We start from the raw sequence: 18,918 nt of genomic DNA on the forward strand, positions 1-18,918 counted from the left end.
TGGAGTCTGTTTGATTGAGTGTGTGGACAGGTGTCTTTTATACAGATAACGAGTTCAAACAGGTGCAGTTAATACAGCTAATGATTGGAGAACAGGAGGGCTTCTTAAAGAAGAACGAACAGGTCTGTGAGAGCCGGAATTCTTACTGGTTGGTAGGTGATCAAATACTTATGTCATGCAATAAAATGCAAATTAATTACTTAAAAATCATACAATGTGATTTTCTGGATTTTTGTTTTAGATTCCGTCTCTCACAGTTGAAGTGTACCTATGATAAAAATTACAGACCTCTACATGCTTTGTAAGTAGGAAAACCTGCAAAATCGGCAGTGTATCAAATACTTGTTCTCCCCACTGTATATATATATATATATATATTATATTTGTTTCCTTTATCATTTTACCCTAATCCTTCCACCCCTCCCCTAGTTGGAGTAAAATAATGGACAACAATACTTAGGCTTATACTTTCAGCTTATACATACTATATACATTTTACGGACACAGTGTAATTTACATTACTTCTATTTTTTATTCGTTTTTAGTCCGACACTTCAGCTACCCTCAACCCCTTCCATCTATCTCTAATTTCCATACATTTTTCAACCGTGCTGTAATGTTTCACAAAAGTTCTGAACCTTTCTATTCTCATAGTTTCTAAAGATGGTAAATTAAAGATTCAAATTGTACCTAAAATTATTATAATATTATTGATCAATTGACTATGGCTTTTCAAGTCTCCCAGCAGTGCTATTTGCAGAGTTAGTTCCAGGTAAATGTTGTAATTCTTCAGCCATTCCTACATTTACGTCATTTAACTGATGCTCTAATTCAGAGTGATTTACAGGAGCAATTAGGGTTAAGTGCCTTGCTCACGGGCACATCAAAAAGGGCTCTTAACCTCTAGGCTATCTATCTCTTCGCAGCAAAATCTGCAGAACTGGGATTGGTTGTATCCCTCATATACGTAACATTCTACTGGTTGCAAGAATTTAGTATAATAATTGAATGGAAAAACTGAAACGTTTTAACCCAGTGTTGTTTTGTGTATCAGTTCATCGGCACATCGAAAATCTTTTCCTAACTATTTTGCGACCTGCATGGCACAGCTTTCAATTTTTTGGTCGTTAAATGTGTCACGATCGTCGTAAGGAATGGACCAAGGTGCAGCGTGGTAGGCGTACATATTCCTTTTAATAAATGAACACCGAACAAAAAACAACAAAATTAACAAACGAAACGTGAAGCTATACAAATACACTACTCAAAAAAATTAAGGGAACACTTAAACAACACAATGTAACTCCAAGTCAATCACTCGTCTGTGAAATCAAACTGTCCACTTAGGAAACAACACTGATTGACAATAAATTTCACATGCTGTTGTGCAAATGGAATAGACAACAGGTGGCAATTAGCAAGACACCCCCAATAAAGGAGTGGTTCTGCAGGTGGTGACCACAGACCACTTCTCAGTTCCTATGCTTCCTGGCTGATGTTTTGGTCACTTTTGAATGCTGGCGGTGCTTTCACTCTAGTGGTAGCATGAGACGGAGTCTACAACCCACACAAATGGCTCAGGTAGTGCAGCTCATCCAGGATGGCACATCAATGCGAGCTGTGGCAAGAAGGTTTGCTGTGTCTGTCAGCGTAGTGTCCAGAGCATGGAGGCGCTACCAGGAGACAGGCCAGTACATCAGGAGACGTGGAGGAGGCTGTAGGAGGGCAACAACCCAGCAGCAGGACCGCTACCTCCGCTTTTGTGCAAGGAGGAGCAGGAGGAGCACTGCCAGAGCCCTGCAAAATGACCTCCAGCAGGCCACAAATGTGCATGTCTGCTCAAACGGTCAGAAACAGACTCCATGAGGGTGGTATGAGGGCCCGACGTCCACAGGTGGGGGTTGTGCTTACAGCCCAACACCGTGCAGGACGTTTGGCATTTGCCAGAGAACACCAAGATTGGCAAATTCGCCACTGGCGCCCTGTGCTCTTCACAGATGAAAGCAGGTTGAAAGCAGCATCCACCTCCACCAAATCAAATCAAATCAAATTTTATTAGTCACATACACATGGTTAGCAGATGTTAATGCGAGTGTAGCGAAATGCTTGTGCTTCTAGTTCCGACAATGCAGTAATAACAACAAGTAATCTAACCTAACAATTCCACAACTACTACCTTATACACACAAGTGTAAAGGGATAAAGAATATGTACATAAAGATATATGAATGAGTGATGGTACAGAACGGCATAGGCAAGATGCAGTAGATGGTATAGAGTACGGTATATACATATGAGATGAGTACTGTAGGGTATGTAAACATAAAGTGGCATAGTTTAAAACCTGTTTGGGCTATAGGGGGCGAATTGGAAAAACTGGAAAATATGCGCAAATTTTCAAACGGCCTTTTAATCAATTTCTGCTCTTACAATATGCATATTGTTAATAGTATTGGATAGAAAAGAGTCTCAAGTTTCTAAAACCGTTTTAATTTTTTCTCTGAGTGGAACACAAGTCCTTTGGCAGCACTTTCCCCGACCAGGAAGTAAAATGCAAGATGTTTATGCTCGCTTCAACGCTCTGCCTATACATGGTCATGCCACTTATGACCCGAAACACACCTCGTACGCCTTCCTCTGGGTGTCTAGAGGACGTCAGAGGAGAAATCATGCGTTTATCTTGTTTTGACGTGAAATAAGACCTATTTCTTTGACGTGACCGTCAATTTCAGGAAGTCAGAAGCGTGCGACTTGGGAGAGATATCATGTTTTGTTTTGCTGCCGTTTCGGATGTGAACTATCTCCAGCTCGGATTTGATTTGATAAATGAGACCATGTCATCGTAATGTATGTTTTTTCAATATAGTTTAATCAGATTATTTGAATTTTTTCGGGAGTTTTGCCGTGTTCCGTAATGTTTACTTTGTTTACGTTGGAGAGTTCCGTGCCACTCGACGAGTACCCCTGCTAAATGAAGATGGAAAGTTGCCATTCTGAATGGATTGAACGACTCTTCTGGACTAAGGACAACTTGATCAACATTCTGATGAAAGATCAGCCAAAGTAAGACCAAATTTATAATGTTATTTCATATATCTGTCGTGCATGTCAACTGGTCGCGCGCGCCCAAGTGTGTCTGTCTGGCGTGGCTATGCTAATTTAGCGCTACATTTAGTTTTCGATGTAAAACATTTAATAAATCGGAAATATTGTCTGGAATCACAAGAATCCTGTTTTTCAATTGCTGCACAGTATGTATTTCTCAGAAATGTTTTATGAGGAGTAATTAGGTATTTGATGTTGGTGTCTGTAAATGTTATGGCTGCTTTCTGATTGTAGCTGAAATGTAATTTATGATTTATACCATAAATATACACATTTTTCAAAAAAAAAAAATGCTATACAATAAATATGTTATCAGACTGTCATCTTATGAAGTTGTTTCTTGGTTAGTGGCTATATATATATCTTCATTTGGTCGAATTAGTGATAGCTGGTGATGGACGTTGGTGTTAGAAAGTGGTGTCTTTTGCTAAGGTGGTTAGCTAATAGATTTACATATTTTGTCTTCCCTGTAAAACATTTTAAAAATCGGACATGTTGGTTAGATTCACAAGATGTCTGCCTTTCATATGCTGTATTGGACTTGTTAATGTGTGAAAGTTAAATATTTTTAAAAAATGTTTTTTTTGAATTTGCCGCTCTGCCTTTTCAGTGGAATGTGGGAGGAGTTCCGCTAGCGGAACCCCTGGCCTCAACAGGTTTTAAAGTGGCTAGTGGTACATGTATTACATAAAGATGGCAAGATGCAGTAGATGATATAGAGTACAGTATATACATATACATATGAGATGGGTAATGTAGACTATGTAAACATTATATTAAGTGGCATTGTTTAAAGTGGCTAGTGGTACATTTTTACGTAATTTCCATCAATTCCCATTTTTAAAGTGGCTGGAGTTGAGTCAGTATGTTGGCAGCGGCCGCTAAATGTTAGTGGTGGCTGTTTAACAGTCTGATGGCCTTGAGATAGAAGCTGTTTTTCAGTCTCTCGGTCCCTGCTTTGATGCACCTGTACTGACCTCGCCTTCTGGATGATAGCGGGGTGAACAGGCAGTGGCTCGGGTGGTTGTTGTCCTTGATGATCTTTATGGCCTTCCTGTGACATCGGGTGGTGTAGGTGTCCTGGAGGGCAGGTAGTTTGCCCCCGGTGATGCGTTCTGCAGACCTCACTACCCTCTGGAGAGCCTTACGGTTGTGGGCGGAGCAGTTGCCGTACCAGGCGGTGATACAGCCCGACAGGATGCTCTCGATTGTGCATCTGTAGAATTTCTTCAGCCTCCTGAGGTTGAAGAGGCGCTGCTGCGCCTTCTTCACAACGCTGTCTGTGTGGGTGGACCAATTCAGTTTGTCCGTGATGTGTACACCGAGGAACTTAAAACTTTCCACCTTCTCCACTACTGACCCGTCGATGTGGATAGGGGGGTGCTCCCTCTGCTGTTTCCTGAAGTCCACAATCATCTCCTTTGTTTTGTTGACGTTGAGTGTGAGGTTATTTTCCTGACACCACACTCCGAGGGCCCTCACCTCCTCCCTGTAGGCCGTCTCGTCGTTGTTGGTAATCAAGCCTACCACTGTAGTGTCATCCGCAAACTTGATGATTGAGTTGGAGGCGTGCATGGCCACGCAGTCGTGGGTGAACAGGGAGTACAGGAGAGGGCTCAGAACGCACCCTTGTGGGGCCCCAGTGTTGAGGATCAGCGGGGTGGAGATGTTGTTACCTACCCTCACCACCTGGGGGCGGCCCGTCAGGAAGTCCAGGACCCAGTTGCACAGGGCGGGGTCGAGACCCAGGGTCTCGAGCTTGATGACGAGTTTGGAGGGTACTATGGTGTTAAATGCTGAGCTGTAATCGATGAACAGCATTCTCACATAGGTATTCCTCTTGTCCAGATGGGTTAGGGCAGTGTGCAGTGTGGTTGCGATTGCGTCGTCTGTGGACCTATTGGGTCGGTAAGCAAATTGGAGTGGGTCTAGGGTGTCCGGTAGGGTGGAGGTGATATGGTCCTTGACTAGTCTCTCAAAGCACTTCATGATGACGGAAGTGAGTGCTACGGGGCGGTAGTCGTTTAGCTCAGTTACCTTAGCTTTCTTGGGAACAGGAACAATGGTGGCCCTCTTGAAGCATGTGGGAACAGCAGACTGGGATAAGGATTGATTGAATATGTCCGTAAACACACCAGCCAGCTGGTCTGCGCATGCTCTGAGGACGCGGCTGGGAATGCCGTCTGGGCCTGCAGCTTTGCGAGGGTTAACACGTTTAAATGTTTTACTCACCTCGGCTGCAGTGAAGGAGAGCCCGCAGGTTTTGGTAGCGGGCCGTGTCAGTGGCACTGTATTGTCCTCAAAGCGGGCAAAAAAGTTATTTAGCCTGTCTGGGAGCAAGACATCCTGGTCCGCGACGGGGCTGGTTTTCTTTTTGTAATCCGTGATAGACTGTAGACCCTGCCACATACCTCTTGTGTCTGAGCTGTTGAATTGCGACTCTATTTTGTCTCTGTACTGGGACTTAGCCTGTTTGATTGCCTTGCGGAGAGAATAGCTACACTGTTTGTATTCGGTCATGTTTCCGGTCACCTTGCCCTGGTTAAAAGCAGTGGTTCGCGCTTTCAGTTTCACGCGAATGCTGCCGTCAATCCACGGTTTCTGGTTTGGGAATGTTTTAATCGTTGCTGTGGATACGACATCGTCAATGCACTTCCTAATGAACTCGCTCACCGAATCAGCATATTCGTCAATGTTGTCGTTGGACGCAATGCGGAACATATTCCAATCCGTGTGATCGAAGCAGTCTTGAAGCGTGGAATCAGATTGGTCGGACCAGCGTTGAACAGACCTGAGCGCGGGAGCTTGTTGTTTTAGTTTCTGTTTGTAGGCTGGAATCAACAAAATGGAGTCGTGGTCAGCTTTTCCGAAAGGAGGGCGGGGGAGGGCCTTATATGCGTCGCGGAAGTTAGTATAACAATGATCCAGGGTTTTACCAGCCCTGGTAGCACAATCGATATGCTGATAGAATTTAGGGAGTTTTGTTTTTAGATTAGCCTTGTTAAAATCCCCAGCTACGATGAATGCAGCCTCAGGGTGTGTGGTTTCCAGTTTACAAAGAGTCAGATAAAGTTCGTTCAGGGCCATCGATGTGTCTGCTTGGGGGGGAATATATACGGCTGTGATTATGATCGAAGAGAATTCCCTTGGTAGATAATGCGGTCGACATTTGATTGTGAGGAGTTCTAGATCAGGTGAACAGAATGACTTGAGTTCCTGTGTGTTGTTATGATGATCACACCACGTCTCGTTAATCATAAGGCATACCCCCCCGCCCCTCTTCTTACCAGAAAGATGTATGTTTCTGTCGGCGCGATGCGTGAAGAAACCAGCTGGCTGCACCGACTCCGTTAGCGTCTCTTGAGTTAGCCATGTTTCCGTGAAGCAGAGCACGTTGCAATCCCTGATGTCTCTCTGGAATGTTACCCGTGCTCGGATTTCATCAACCTTATTGTCAAGAGACTGGACATTGGACACACGTAAACGGTTAGGTGGTGGGGGTGGATTCTGTGGGTTTACTACAGTGCTAACCCCACTCACCCACCCCCGACGACCTATCTGCAGACAACGATGAGCATTATACATTATACCCTTTTTGTTTTTCTGTAAAGAAACAAACTGTACAGTTATTTCACAGGATGTTACATTCAGTCACTCAACACTCAAAAGCAATGTCTGTCCCCCTTTCTCTCCCCCTCCCATCATCATCCCACCAACCTCAGGAAGGTCATTTAACTTCACCAGACTTTAAAAGAAGAAAGAGTGCACAGGTAGGAGACCAAACTTTCAATGTACCACATCCTCTGGATTAACAGTCAAACTTTGACTATTTAGTTGTACAAATGCCCTCAAATGCTTAGTACATCCACATCATACTGTATATCTAGATAACAGTTCACCCACATCATTCTATGTAAAAAAAATACTTTGTAATAACTGAATAACTGTTCGGAGGTCCCTTATGAATGAATAAAACGGTAACACATCATGGTAATTCAGCTTCTGTAAGTACAACCTTATACCATACTGGGCATAGGAACATGTGGGACCATTGAAAATGCATAGAAAGTGCTGCATCGTCATAGCATCTGAGTACATGTTGTTTATGATTGTTAGTCATGAATCAGTTTTATTGCGACATCTAAACTTGACAACAGCTTAGCCTTATCCGTTGATATTGCGATGTTTATACGGGCATGAATTTATATTTCTTGTGCGTGATCATACTTTGACCAGTGATCATTTTGTTTGTCCATGTTCTTACCATATTAGATAAAGAAGAGTTTATTGTAACTGATATATGTAAAAGTGGTCTGTCCCTTTTCTCCTATCTAGGCCAAGAAAGCACTGTTTCCCTCCAACCAATCAATGGGCTCAATCACAGGTATGTGCACTAATCACAGCTCAATGGAATCTTTCTGAATCCTTTAGATATGACTATCTGGTAAAGGGGATGGTGTTGTCTCTCTAACTATGTGTTTTTGTTGTTATAAGGTTTTGTGACACAGGCCTGACCCTTCACACTTATATAATAAACCATCTTTCCCTAAACCTCTTTGTTTGTCTTTACTTCAGAATCTAAGGAGGATGACGATGATGATGAGGAAGAAGAAGCTGAGCAGGAAAAAGAGGAAGTCTTCAAAGTCACCTGTGGAGCCATCAATGGAATGCTACATAAGGATCGGTTTGCATCAGGTACATATTTTATTCTCAGAAGGTTTAATAAACAACATTCTATAGCTATCGCCATGTCTTTGAAACTATTGAAGGTACTGGAGACACTTTTACATGTTGGCAACCCTCTTTCTCTGGCTGCACCTCAAATACTGCCCCCACTTAGTGCTTTTATCAAGCAGAAAACCCATTTCAGAAGATCCACAAGGTCTGCCATGAGATGTGACTGTATAGTTCCCTTCAGGAAAAGCACCTTCAGTCAGACGGCTTTCATTGTGAGAGCTTCCCATGTCTGGAACTCATTGGCGTCAGACACACGTAACTGGAACACACAACCTGTCTGTAGTTTGTTAGGTGTGTAGATATTGTTTGTTAATTTTCTGTCTTTTGTTTGATTGCTTATTGTGGAATTGCTCTTCCTGTCTGCATACTAAGTGTTAGTTGTCATATGTTGCTGCTCTCTGTTCTGTATGTGCTCATTGTCTGTACTGCCCAGGCACTACGGTAGAAAGTTTGCCGACTGGCTAAAACCGGCACTTGTACTGAAAATGTCCCTGCAAAAATAAACGTAATAAAGTAAAGTAAATGACACACTTTTAGCTATTATCGATAATACGCTACAAGTTATTTTACCATAGCCCCTTGTCACTATGGTCAGCTGTAATGCTCCATATTGGATTTATACTAGGGTTATAATAGGGTTTCATTTGAGCTTGTCCTTCTGCCCCTATATTTTTTCCCACACAGGGTCGAGTGGAAAGAGCATCCGTACGGAGCTGTGCTGGATGACCCCGGTGGAGTTTGTGACGGGGCGGTCAGCTCTGGAAGATCCTTCCTGGAAGAAAGACATCCAGTGGGACGGGAAACCACTCAACGTCCTCATCGAGGTACAGATGGAAAGAGAACACAGAGAGAGAGAGATGAAGAGAGATGAGAGAGAAAAAATGTGTGTTTGGCACTTACCAACCTACTGTACAAGGAATGGTTTAAGATAGTCTGCAAGGTCTTTAAGGACCTGTGATGAAAACATTTCCCTTCTTCAAAAACGTTTTACTAGTACTACTACTGTCTTTGTTTGTTTCTCATTTTCAGAGTAAGATCTTGGTCATCCACTCTCTCCTGTGTAAGTGCAAGCTGTGCAGCTCCACGGCCAAAGACAGGGTACGTTTCTCCCTCGACCCTCGGGAACATGGTGGCACCCACTTACCAATCAGTCAATCACATTGGTTAAACGAATGCTTCAGTTTTAATAATGAAATTCCAAGATGTTTCTTAACATCACTGTAAAGGGAATGAATGAATGAATGAATGACATTTTCATGTCAAATCAGCAGTTGGCAACCCATCCCTTACAGGATTAATTGACACAAACAAATTACAATGATTCACAGTGATAATTATTCTGGTGTCCTGCGCAGTGTGCACCGCATAAATAATGAAAAAGAAATACGTACATACTAGTAGATAAGGTTATCCAAGCAATAATAATAATAACTCTAGAACAGTAAAAATAATAACAAATAAATACAGAAAAATTCAACAGAAGGTGTTTCAACCTGATCTTGTACAAAGAGAAGATTCAAGTGTGAGATCAGAGAGAAGATTGTAAGACATCCCTACAGACAATCTATACACATACGTGCACTTTGCTATATAGGAGCTAAATACTTTTAGAATGTAATTATAGGTTGCCCTTTTTCTTTTATTCCAGGCTTTATCAAAATATTCAGCAAACAGAAATACACAATGTACAAAAAAACATTTCAGTTTCTCCTCATCACTCAGCCACATATTGCCAGGGTAAATCTGGTGGGCTTTCTGGAATAAGGAAAAATATATCTGTCACGGCCGTCAAAGGAAGTGGACCAAAGCGCAGCGTGGTGAGCGTACATATTCCTTTTTATTTGAAATGACGCCGACAAAAACAATAAACAATAGAAAACAACCGTGAAGCTTAAGGGGGCTATGTGCCACAAACAAAGTAAACTTCCCACCACGAAAGGAGGGAAGAAGGGCTACCTAAGTATGGTTCCCAATCAGAGACAACGATAGACAGCTGTCCCTGATTGAGAACCATACCCGGCCAAAACATAGAAATGCAAAAACATAGAAAAATGAACATATAATGCCCACCCAAATCACACCCTGACCAAACCTAAAATAGAGACATAAAAAGCTCTCTAAGGTCAGGGCGTGACAATATCACGGTAGGAAGTGCAATAGATGATCAAATGAATGTTATTCTCTATTTCTTCAAGGTCACAATAGTTACATCGTTTTTCCTCATCCATTTTACCATTATACCGACCTGTTTCAATACGCAGGGGCAATATCCCTGATCTTACACATGGCGATCTCTTGCTTTTAGGTAGGTACATAATATACTGTATCTCTCACACACAAATTCACACTTAATCAAATAAAAGGTGTATGGGTTTATGAAACTTCTTAAGGCTAGGCGTCCCGCTAGCGGGACAACTTCCGGTGAAACTGGAGGGAGCGCAATTCAAATACATAATCATAAAAATTATGAATATTAAACATTTAGGAACATACAAGTGTCTTATATCAGTTAAAAGCTTAAATTTGTGTTAATCTAACTGCACTGTCCGATTTACAATAGGCTTTACAGCGAAGGACGGCGCCCCACATCAAAATATTTTTCCACCAGCACAGGTTTCATAAATTCACAAATAGCGATTAAATATTCACTTACTTTTTTTAAATGTTCCTCTGATTTGTGATCCAAAGGGTCCCAGCTACAATATGTAGTGTTGTTTTGTTAGATAAAATCCTTCTTTATATCCCAAAAAGTCTGTTTAGTTGGCGCCATCGATTTGAGTAATCCATTCGTTCAACATGCAGAGAAAGGAATCCAAAAAGCTACCGCTAAACTTGGTTAAAACAAGTCAAAATACGTTTCTATATAATCCTCAGATACCCTAAAATGTAATTAAACTATAATATTTCAAACAGAAAGAAGTATGTTTAATAGGAATATATGATATTAGCAGGTGCGCGTCCTCTTCATCGCGTGCGCAAAGACGGATTTCCAACTCTGAGTCCCTGTATCATAACTCATAATTCTTCCTCGTTTGGGAAGAAACAAGCCTGAAACCTTGAACAAAGACTACTGATATCCAGTGGAAGCCATAGGAATTGCATACTGGAAGCTAGATTTCAAAAATTCTGGAAAAAGAGAAAGCCCATGGTTTTCTTTGGATTTTCTCCTACCATTTTTTTATTTATTTATTTTTTATTTTTTTTTCTCCCCTTTTCTCCCCAATTTTCGTGGTATCCAATCGCTAGTAATTACTATCTTGTCTCATCGCTACAACTCCCGTACGGGCTCGGGAGAGACGAAGGTCGAAAGTCATGCGTCCTCCGAAGCACAACCCAACCAAGCCGCACTGCTTCTTAACACAGCGCACCTCCAACCCGGAAGCCAACCGCACCAATGTGTCGGAGGAAACACCGTGCACCCGCCCCCCTCGGTTAGCGCGCACTGCGCCCGGCCCGCCACAGGAGTCGCTGGAGCGCGATGAGACAAGGATATCCCTACCGGCCTAACCCGGACGACGCTAAGCCAATTGTGCGTCGCCCCACCTCCTACCATTTCTATTGTGTTATAGTCTCCTACATTAGTTTAACATTTCTACAAAAGTCAGAGTGTTTTCTTTCCAATGTTACCAATTATATGCATGTCCTGGCTTCAGGGACTGAGCAGCAGGCAGTATATTTTGGGCAAGTCAGTCAGGCGGAAATGGAGAAAAATAGACCCTAGCCTGAATCTCCCCCACCCATTTATTTTCATAGTGCGTTATCAGTTGTTTTTAGTGACTATATCTCCCTTAATTTGGTCTTCGTACAAATGTTAAAAGTCAAACTGCTGGAAAAGGTCTGACATTTTGGTTGCCCAGGCTCCTCCTGTGAAGAGATCCCATTGAAAAACATTCCCGGCAAGTCTATTCCAAAGTCTCACCATGCACACCTTCCATCTCACTTCACAGGGTTCCCAGTCCAGTTATTGCCAGTATAGGTGCAAACTTGTAGAAACCTAAAGAATAAGTACTGCTTTGAGATACCTCTTAGCAACTCACACTCCTGCTGAATAGTCCACAACAGGACACACACGTCTGATAAGGTTTGGAATATGTGGCATAACCAACATCTTTGAGTGTTTTTGTTTTTCCTATAAATCTCCCAAAAGCTCTACATGCTGAGTCAGCCAGGGCAGATGTGCTGTATTGAAAGTTCATATGTTCATCAAAATAAAGACCAAAATATTTATAATTGCCAGTAAACTCAAGAATGTCTTCACCACAAAATTTAAAACCAATTGACTGCACGTAATAACATTTTCCTCAGGTTTTGTTCCGTTTCTGCCATCAAAATAATATAATCAGCATTTCATCATCATTTCTTACGCCAGTATTTAACTGTTTAATTTATTTTGCCAAATCATTAATAAACATAGCAAACAGAGTTGGTGATAAGGCATGTCCTTGTTTTACACCCGAGGGTGTGGGAAATCAATCTGTACGATATTCGTTAACACACAAATAGACAGTTGGTGCTTGATTGTTAACCATTTCCTTCTCACCTTCCTCTCTTCTCTGTCTTGACAGCATGATCAGGATAACGATGACGACTGCTTCATCTGTAGAAGCCAGGGCAGCTTGATATGCTGTGATAAGTGTCCTCGCTCCTTCCATCAGAGATGTCATCTTCCTAATGTGGATGGCGGCGCCATGATGGGGTGAGAAGAGTTGAGGGTTGATGAGAGACAAGAGTGAGAGAAAGAGATTGATACAAGAGAGGTCTAATTGTTCTGTGTACTGTAGGTAAACGTAGCTGTCAGCTTATTTGTGCACTATTGAAGTGTGTGTGTGTGTGTGTGTGTGTGTGTGTGTGTGTGTGTGTGTGTGTGTGTGTGTGTGTGTGTGTGTGTGTGTGTGTGTGTGTGTGTGTAATCACAGCGATGATTGTCAATGGATGTGTACATTCTGTGTACTGAGGGCCAGTCAGTCGTGCCACTACCCCAAACAAATGACCTACCAGGAAGCCTTAACCTGCCGAATCTCTGACCACCTACTGGTGAGGAGCCTGAATTAATGACTTCTACCATTGGGCCAATTGCCTCAAATTGCCTGTCCATTATAAGCATCATTATATACTTCACATGAAATAATTATTCAGAATTAAATGTAAGCAATCTTTGACCAGTCATATAAAGGTGTGTTTACTCTGACAGGAATGCCAGTACCTCCTGCTGTGTCTATACCAAGCGGACAAGGACCACATCTTTGTGGCAGATCCTTGCATCCACGTAAGTTTGCTTGGTTCTCTCTCTCTCTCTCTCTGTGTGTTTCAAAGTTCACATACACAGTTGAAGTCGGAAGTTTACATACACCTTAGCCAAATCCATTTAAACTCAGTTTTTCACAATTCTTGACATTTAGTCCTAGTAAAAATTCCCTGTCTTAGGTCAGTTAGGATCACCACTTTATTTTAAGAATGTGAAATGTCAGAATAATAGTTAAGAGAATGATTTATTTCAGCTTTTATTTCTTTCATCACATTCCCAGTGGGTTAGAAGTTTACATACACTCAATTAGTATTTGGTAGCATTGTCTTTAAATTGTTTAACTTGGCTCAAACTTTTTTTGGTAGCCTTCCACAAGCTTCCAACAATAAGTTGGGTGAATTTTGTCCCATTCCTCCTGACAGAGCTGGTGTAACTGAGTCAGGTTTGTAAGTCTCCTTGCTCAAACACGCTTTTTCAATTATTCTATGGGATTAAGGTCAGGGCTTTGTGATGGCCACTCCAATACCTTGACTTTGTTGTCCTTAAGCCATTTTGCCATAACTTTGGAAGTATGCTTGGGGTCATTATCCATTTGGAAGACCCATTTGCAACCAAGCTTTATCTTCCTGACTGATGTCTTGAGATGTTGCTTCAATATATCCACATAATTTTCCTCCCTCATGATGCCATCTATTTTGTGAAGTGCACTAGTCCCTCCTGCAGCAAAGCACACCCACAACATGATCCTACCACCCCGTGCTTCACAGTTGGGATGGTGTTCTTCGGCTTGCAAGCCTCCCCCTTTTTTCTCCAAACATAACGATGGTCATTATGGCCAAACAGTTCTATTTTTGTTTCTTTAGACCAGAGGACATTTCTCCAAAAAGTACAATCTTTGTCCCCATGTGCAGTTGCAAACCGTAGTCTTGGCTATTTTATGGCGGTTTTGGAGCAGTGGCTTCTTCCTTGCTGAGTGGCCTTTCAGGTTATGACGATATAGGACTCGTTTTACTGTGGATATAGATACTTTTGTACCGGTTTCCTCCAGCATCTTCACAAGGTCCTTTGCTGTTGTTCTGGGATTGATTTGCACTTTTCGCACCAAAGTACGTTCATCTCTTGGAGACAGAACGCGTCTCCTTGCTGAGAGTTATGACGGCTGCGTGGTCCCATGGTGTTTATACTTGCGTACTATTGTTTGTACAGATGAACGTGTTACCTTCAGGGGTTTGGAAATTTGCTCCCAAGGATGAACCAGACTTGGAGGTCTACAATTTTTTTTCAGATTTCTTTAGATTTTCCTATTATGTCAAGCAAAGAGGCACTGATTTTTAAGGTAGGCCTTGAAATACATCCACAGGTACACCTCCAATTGACTCAAATGATGTAATTTAGCCTATCAGAAGCTTCTAAAGCCATGACATATTTTTCTGAAATTTTCCAAGCTGTTTAAATGCACAGTCAACTTAGTGTATGTAAACTTCTGACCCACTGGAATTGTGATACAGTGAAATAATCTGTAAACAATTGTTGGAAAAATTACTTGTGTCATGCACAAAGTAGATGCACTAACTGACTTGCCAAAACTATAGTCTGTTAACAAGAAATTTGTGGAGTGGTTGAAAAACGAGTATTAATGACTCCAACCTAAGTGTATGTAAACTTCCGACTTCATCTGTATGTTCAATTGCCAGGTGAGAAACTACACCAGTGTGATAAAGACCCCTATATGGCTGGACAGGGTTGTGGAGAAGCTGCAGCAGAATCTCTACCAAACAGTTCAACACTTTGTGTCTGATGTGTGGCTTATCTTCACCAACTGTGCCACATTTAACAGGGTAAGACTGCAGTATCCAATGTGAAGACTCAGGGCAACATTTTTTTAAACAAATCTTGGAATTGTGCTAATGCATGAATAACACTTTAACAATGTGTCTTTGTTTAATCCATAACAAATATGAATTAGGCTAAATGAGTTGTGTTTAATGCATTTCTAGTTTATTATGTTTTCTATACAAATGTGTCTGTCTTTTTTTTAATGAAGGATAATGCAGAGTTCCGTGGAATGGGCAAAAGATTGAAGGATCTATTTGAGAGAGAGTTCAAGAGTACATTCAGCATCCAACTTCAGCATCCAACTGCATCCAACTGCCAGTAGAGCCTTCATCAAGTCTGTACTGTTATCTCACTATGAGACAACAGGGAATTCACCATGCCCTGGTCCTTCTATACAGCCTTCATACAGATTTGCATGTACATTATTATCCATCTAGTCCTTTCATTAATTTCTTTCATTCGTTCTAGCAATCAAAATGGGTGTGTGATAATAATTGAAATAGAATGATGGTGATAACATTGCATTTCACACAGTAAATGTTGCTTTGCTAACTTCTCATGCAAGAGCCTTAGAATTCCTCACCTTCCAGGTTCTTACTTCTGGTTAGGCCTCACTAGATTCATGTCCAGGGATTCTGTCGAAAATAAACTCATGAATTTCGAAAATATTGTACAACATAGGTCTACTTGTTTGACTGTGTAGCCTACCAGAATGTGGCTCTGTTGAGGAGAATATCACCAGACAGAGCAGCAGCGCCCTCTTCAGGGCAGTTAGGTCAGCGTCTGCTTTGGGTCTCTGCCCTCATGCAGGACCTGCGCACGCTGCTAATGTCACCACAATTGCCAGCAGTGAATCCCTGCCCAGAAGCGTTGCGCATACATGCTTGGTAAAGAATGCTGCCATTTCTTTTCAGCTTGTTGTAAAGTCACAGATCCGAGAATGCAAATTCTGCAATAGTGGCTTATTTTGGGCTGTAGACACATTTGTTTATATCTAATTGAAAGACGAAAACTTTTTAATGATGGAGAGAAATAGGCATCCTATTTAGACGGGGTCGAGCGATTCCATAACCAAGACAGTGCGCTTGGTAGACGCGGTAATGTCGTTGAATATCACTGTGAAAAGTGAAGACTCCGGGTCCTTTGACGAAGAAGAGGAATCATCTTCGCTGCTTTCGGGCAAAAGAGCCTCGGAGTCTGCAGCTCGTCATGATATTTCTCCGGGAGAAGGCGGTCCAATAGAAGACCATGCAGGATATTCAACACAGCGTGGGCGGCTAGCAACTGAAACGACCAGCAAACCCATCGTACTGTGTACGTTGTTGGTACTGTATAATCAGACAGAGATAGCATATTTTTCAGTCTTGTCTCACAGGAACTTTAACTTTAGAAATACTAGTAGATAATAGCAGAATCTACCGCACACTCAGAGCTGATTAGCTAGTGAAGGTGATGTAGGCAAAAGGCAAAACTGGAGAAACAGGAAAATACTATTACAATCTATAATGAAAGAGCACACTTTTCCAGCGTGCCAGTGGCCATCAAAGCGGAGCATTTGCCCGCTAAAGTCGGTTACGACGCCGAACGACAGTCAGGTCAAGACCCTGGTGAGGACTACGCGCACGCAGAGACGGTTTCTGACAGTTTCTGCAGAAATTCTTCAGTTGTGCAAATCCACAGTTTCATCAGCTGTCCGGGTGGCTTGTCTCAGACCATCCCGCAGGTGAAGAAGTCCTCAGCTGGCGTGGTTACACGTGGTCTGCGGTTGTGAGGTCGGTTGGATGTACTACCAAATTTTCTGGAACGAAAATCCACTTATGGTAGAGAAATTAGCATTCAATTCTCTGGCAACACCTCTGGTGGACATTCCTGCAGTCAGCGTGCAAACGCACGCTCCCTCAAAACTTGAGACATCTGTGGCATTGTGTTGTGACAAAGCTACACCATTTAGAGTGGCCTTTTATTGTTTCCAGGACAAGGTCATGCTGTTTAATCAGCTTCTTGATATGCAACACCTGTCAGGTGGATGGATTGTCTTGCTCTCTTGCTCTCCGCCGTGGCCATCTGCAGGTACTGCATACCTCTTTCAATACACTCGCTGGGCGCACAATCTGAGGTAGCAACTGCGTCAGATCTACGAATCACCATTAGCTGCTAAGCAATGAACTAGACCCATCCACTTGGTTTGCAACTCAGTGCACCTGTGCTCCATACGCTCAATTTTATGCCTACGAACAAACAGATGTTGACCCATATCAAATTACAAAAAAATCGTAAACTAAAATGTTATTTGCTAAAAAAATGCCTTCAGCCTGTTTAAATTCGTCATATCTTGAAAAAAAAAATAGGGATATGCGTTTTGATTACGTTTTGCACCTTTTTTTCTGAAAATAATATTGATAACCATGACCAGAAAATGTTGCATTTTTGGTGCCATTTCAACCATTTCAGTCACCACAATGTGTAGCCAGGCGAGCAGTGCTAGTGCTAGTGCTCACCAAGTAGCCATAACCTGGTGATATCACATTATAGAGCACCCTGAATTGAAAATGTTTATGGTTCAAATAAATTATTTCATGGGCAGAAAACCCAATTCATCTCCATCGTTCATTGAAGTTGATGGGTAATTTATAACAAAACCTTTTGATATAGCCAAACATTTCAATGACTTTCACCAGTAAAATGGACAAACTTATTAGTGAAATGACAACATTGACCAGTGAACCATCATATTTGTGTATGTCAGATTAATAATGAAAGAGAAGGATTGCTGTTTTGAATTTGGTAAAGTTAGTGTGGAAGAGGGGGAAGCACGGTTGTTATTTATTAATAATGATATTGAGAATGCTAGCAGACTGTATTGCCACCCCTATTTGCCACGTCTTTAGTTAAAGGAGTGTGTCCACAGGCATGGAAGAAGCTAAAGTTATTCAACTACCTAAAAATAGTAAAGCACCCTTTGCTGGCTCTTTTATTTTTATTTTTATTTCACCTTTATTTAACCAGGTAGGCTAGTTGAGAACAAGTTCTCATTTGCAACTGCGACCTGGCCAAGATAAAGCATAGCAGTGTGAACAGACAACACAGAGTTACACATGGAGTAAACAATAAACAAGTCAATAACATGGTAGAAAAAAAAGAGAATCTATATACAATGTGTGCAAAAGGCATGAGGTAGGCAATAAATCGGATAATTACAATTTAGCAGATTAACACTGGAGTGATAAATCATCAGATGATCATGTGCAAGAAGAGATACTGGTGTGCAAAAGAGCAGAAAAGTAAATAAATAAAAGCAGTATGGGGGGTGAGGTAGGTAAATTGGGTGGGTAGTTTACAGATGGACTATGTACAGCTGCAGCGATCGGTTAGCTGCTCGGATAGCAGATTTTTAAAGTTGTTGAGGGAGATAAAAGTCTCCAACTTCAGAGATTTTTGCAATTCGTTCCAGTCGCAGGCAGCAGAGAACTGGAAGGAAAGGCGTCCAAATGAGGTTTTGGCTTTAGGGATGATCAGTGAGATACACCTGCTGGAGCGCGTGCTGCGGGTGGGTGTAGCCATCGTGACCAGTGAACTGAGATAAGGCGGCACTTTACCTAGCATAGCCTTGTAGATGACCTGGAGCCAGTGGGTCTGACGACGAACATGTAGCGAGGGCCAGCCGACTAGGGCATACAGGTCGCAGTGGTGGGTCGTATAAGGTGCTTTAGTAACAAAACGAATGGCACTGTGATAAACTGCATCCAGTTTGCTGAGTAGAGTATTGGAAGCTATTTTGTAGATGACATCGCCGAAGTCGAGGATCGGTAGGATAGTCAGTTTTACTAGGGTAAGTTTGGCGGCGTGAGTGAAGGAGGCTTTGTTGCGGAATAGAAAGCCGATTCTTGATTTGATTTTGGATTGGAGATGTTTGATATGAGTCTGGAAGGAGAGTTTGCAGTCTAGCCAGACACCTAGGTACTTATAGATGTCCACATATTCTAGGTCGGAACCGT

The 18,918-nt window shown here is 42.0% G+C and overlaps 1 protein-coding gene across 2 annotated transcripts in view; it reads left to right on the forward strand.

Annotated features, from left to right (window-relative positions):
- LOC139581143 (nuclear body protein SP140-like protein) overlaps positions 1–15,589 on the forward strand; it is a 31,346-nt gene extending 15,757 nt beyond the window's left edge. The window contains exons 6-15 of one of the 2 annotated variants that reach the window (XM_071410609.1): positions 6,828–6,875; positions 7,441–7,489; positions 7,681–7,800; positions 8,527–8,666; positions 8,872–8,940; positions 12,408–12,538; positions 12,759–12,876; positions 13,034–13,108; positions 14,782–14,925; positions 15,132–15,589. In XM_071410609.1, coding sequence (XP_071266710.1) covers positions 6,828–6,875; positions 7,441–7,489; positions 7,681–7,800; positions 8,527–8,666; positions 8,872–8,940; positions 12,408–12,538; positions 12,759–12,876; positions 13,034–13,108; positions 14,782–14,925; positions 15,132–15,245 — 1,008 coding nt within the window. In that variant the 3' untranslated portion in view covers positions 15,246–15,589. The remainder of the gene's footprint in view (positions 1–6,827; positions 6,876–7,440; positions 7,490–7,680; positions 7,801–8,526; positions 8,667–8,871; positions 8,941–12,407; positions 12,539–12,758; positions 12,877–13,033; positions 13,109–14,781; positions 14,926–15,131) is intronic. The other variant, XM_071410616.1, reaches the window with a different exon arrangement.
- The last annotated feature ends 3,329 nt before the right edge of the window (positions 15,590–18,918 follow it).

This window comes from Salvelinus alpinus, chromosome 1, assembly GCF_045679555.1.
Source record: "Salvelinus alpinus chromosome 1, SLU_Salpinus.1, whole genome shotgun sequence".
NCBI lineage: Eukaryota > Metazoa > Chordata > Actinopteri > Salmoniformes > Salmonidae > Salvelinus > Salvelinus alpinus.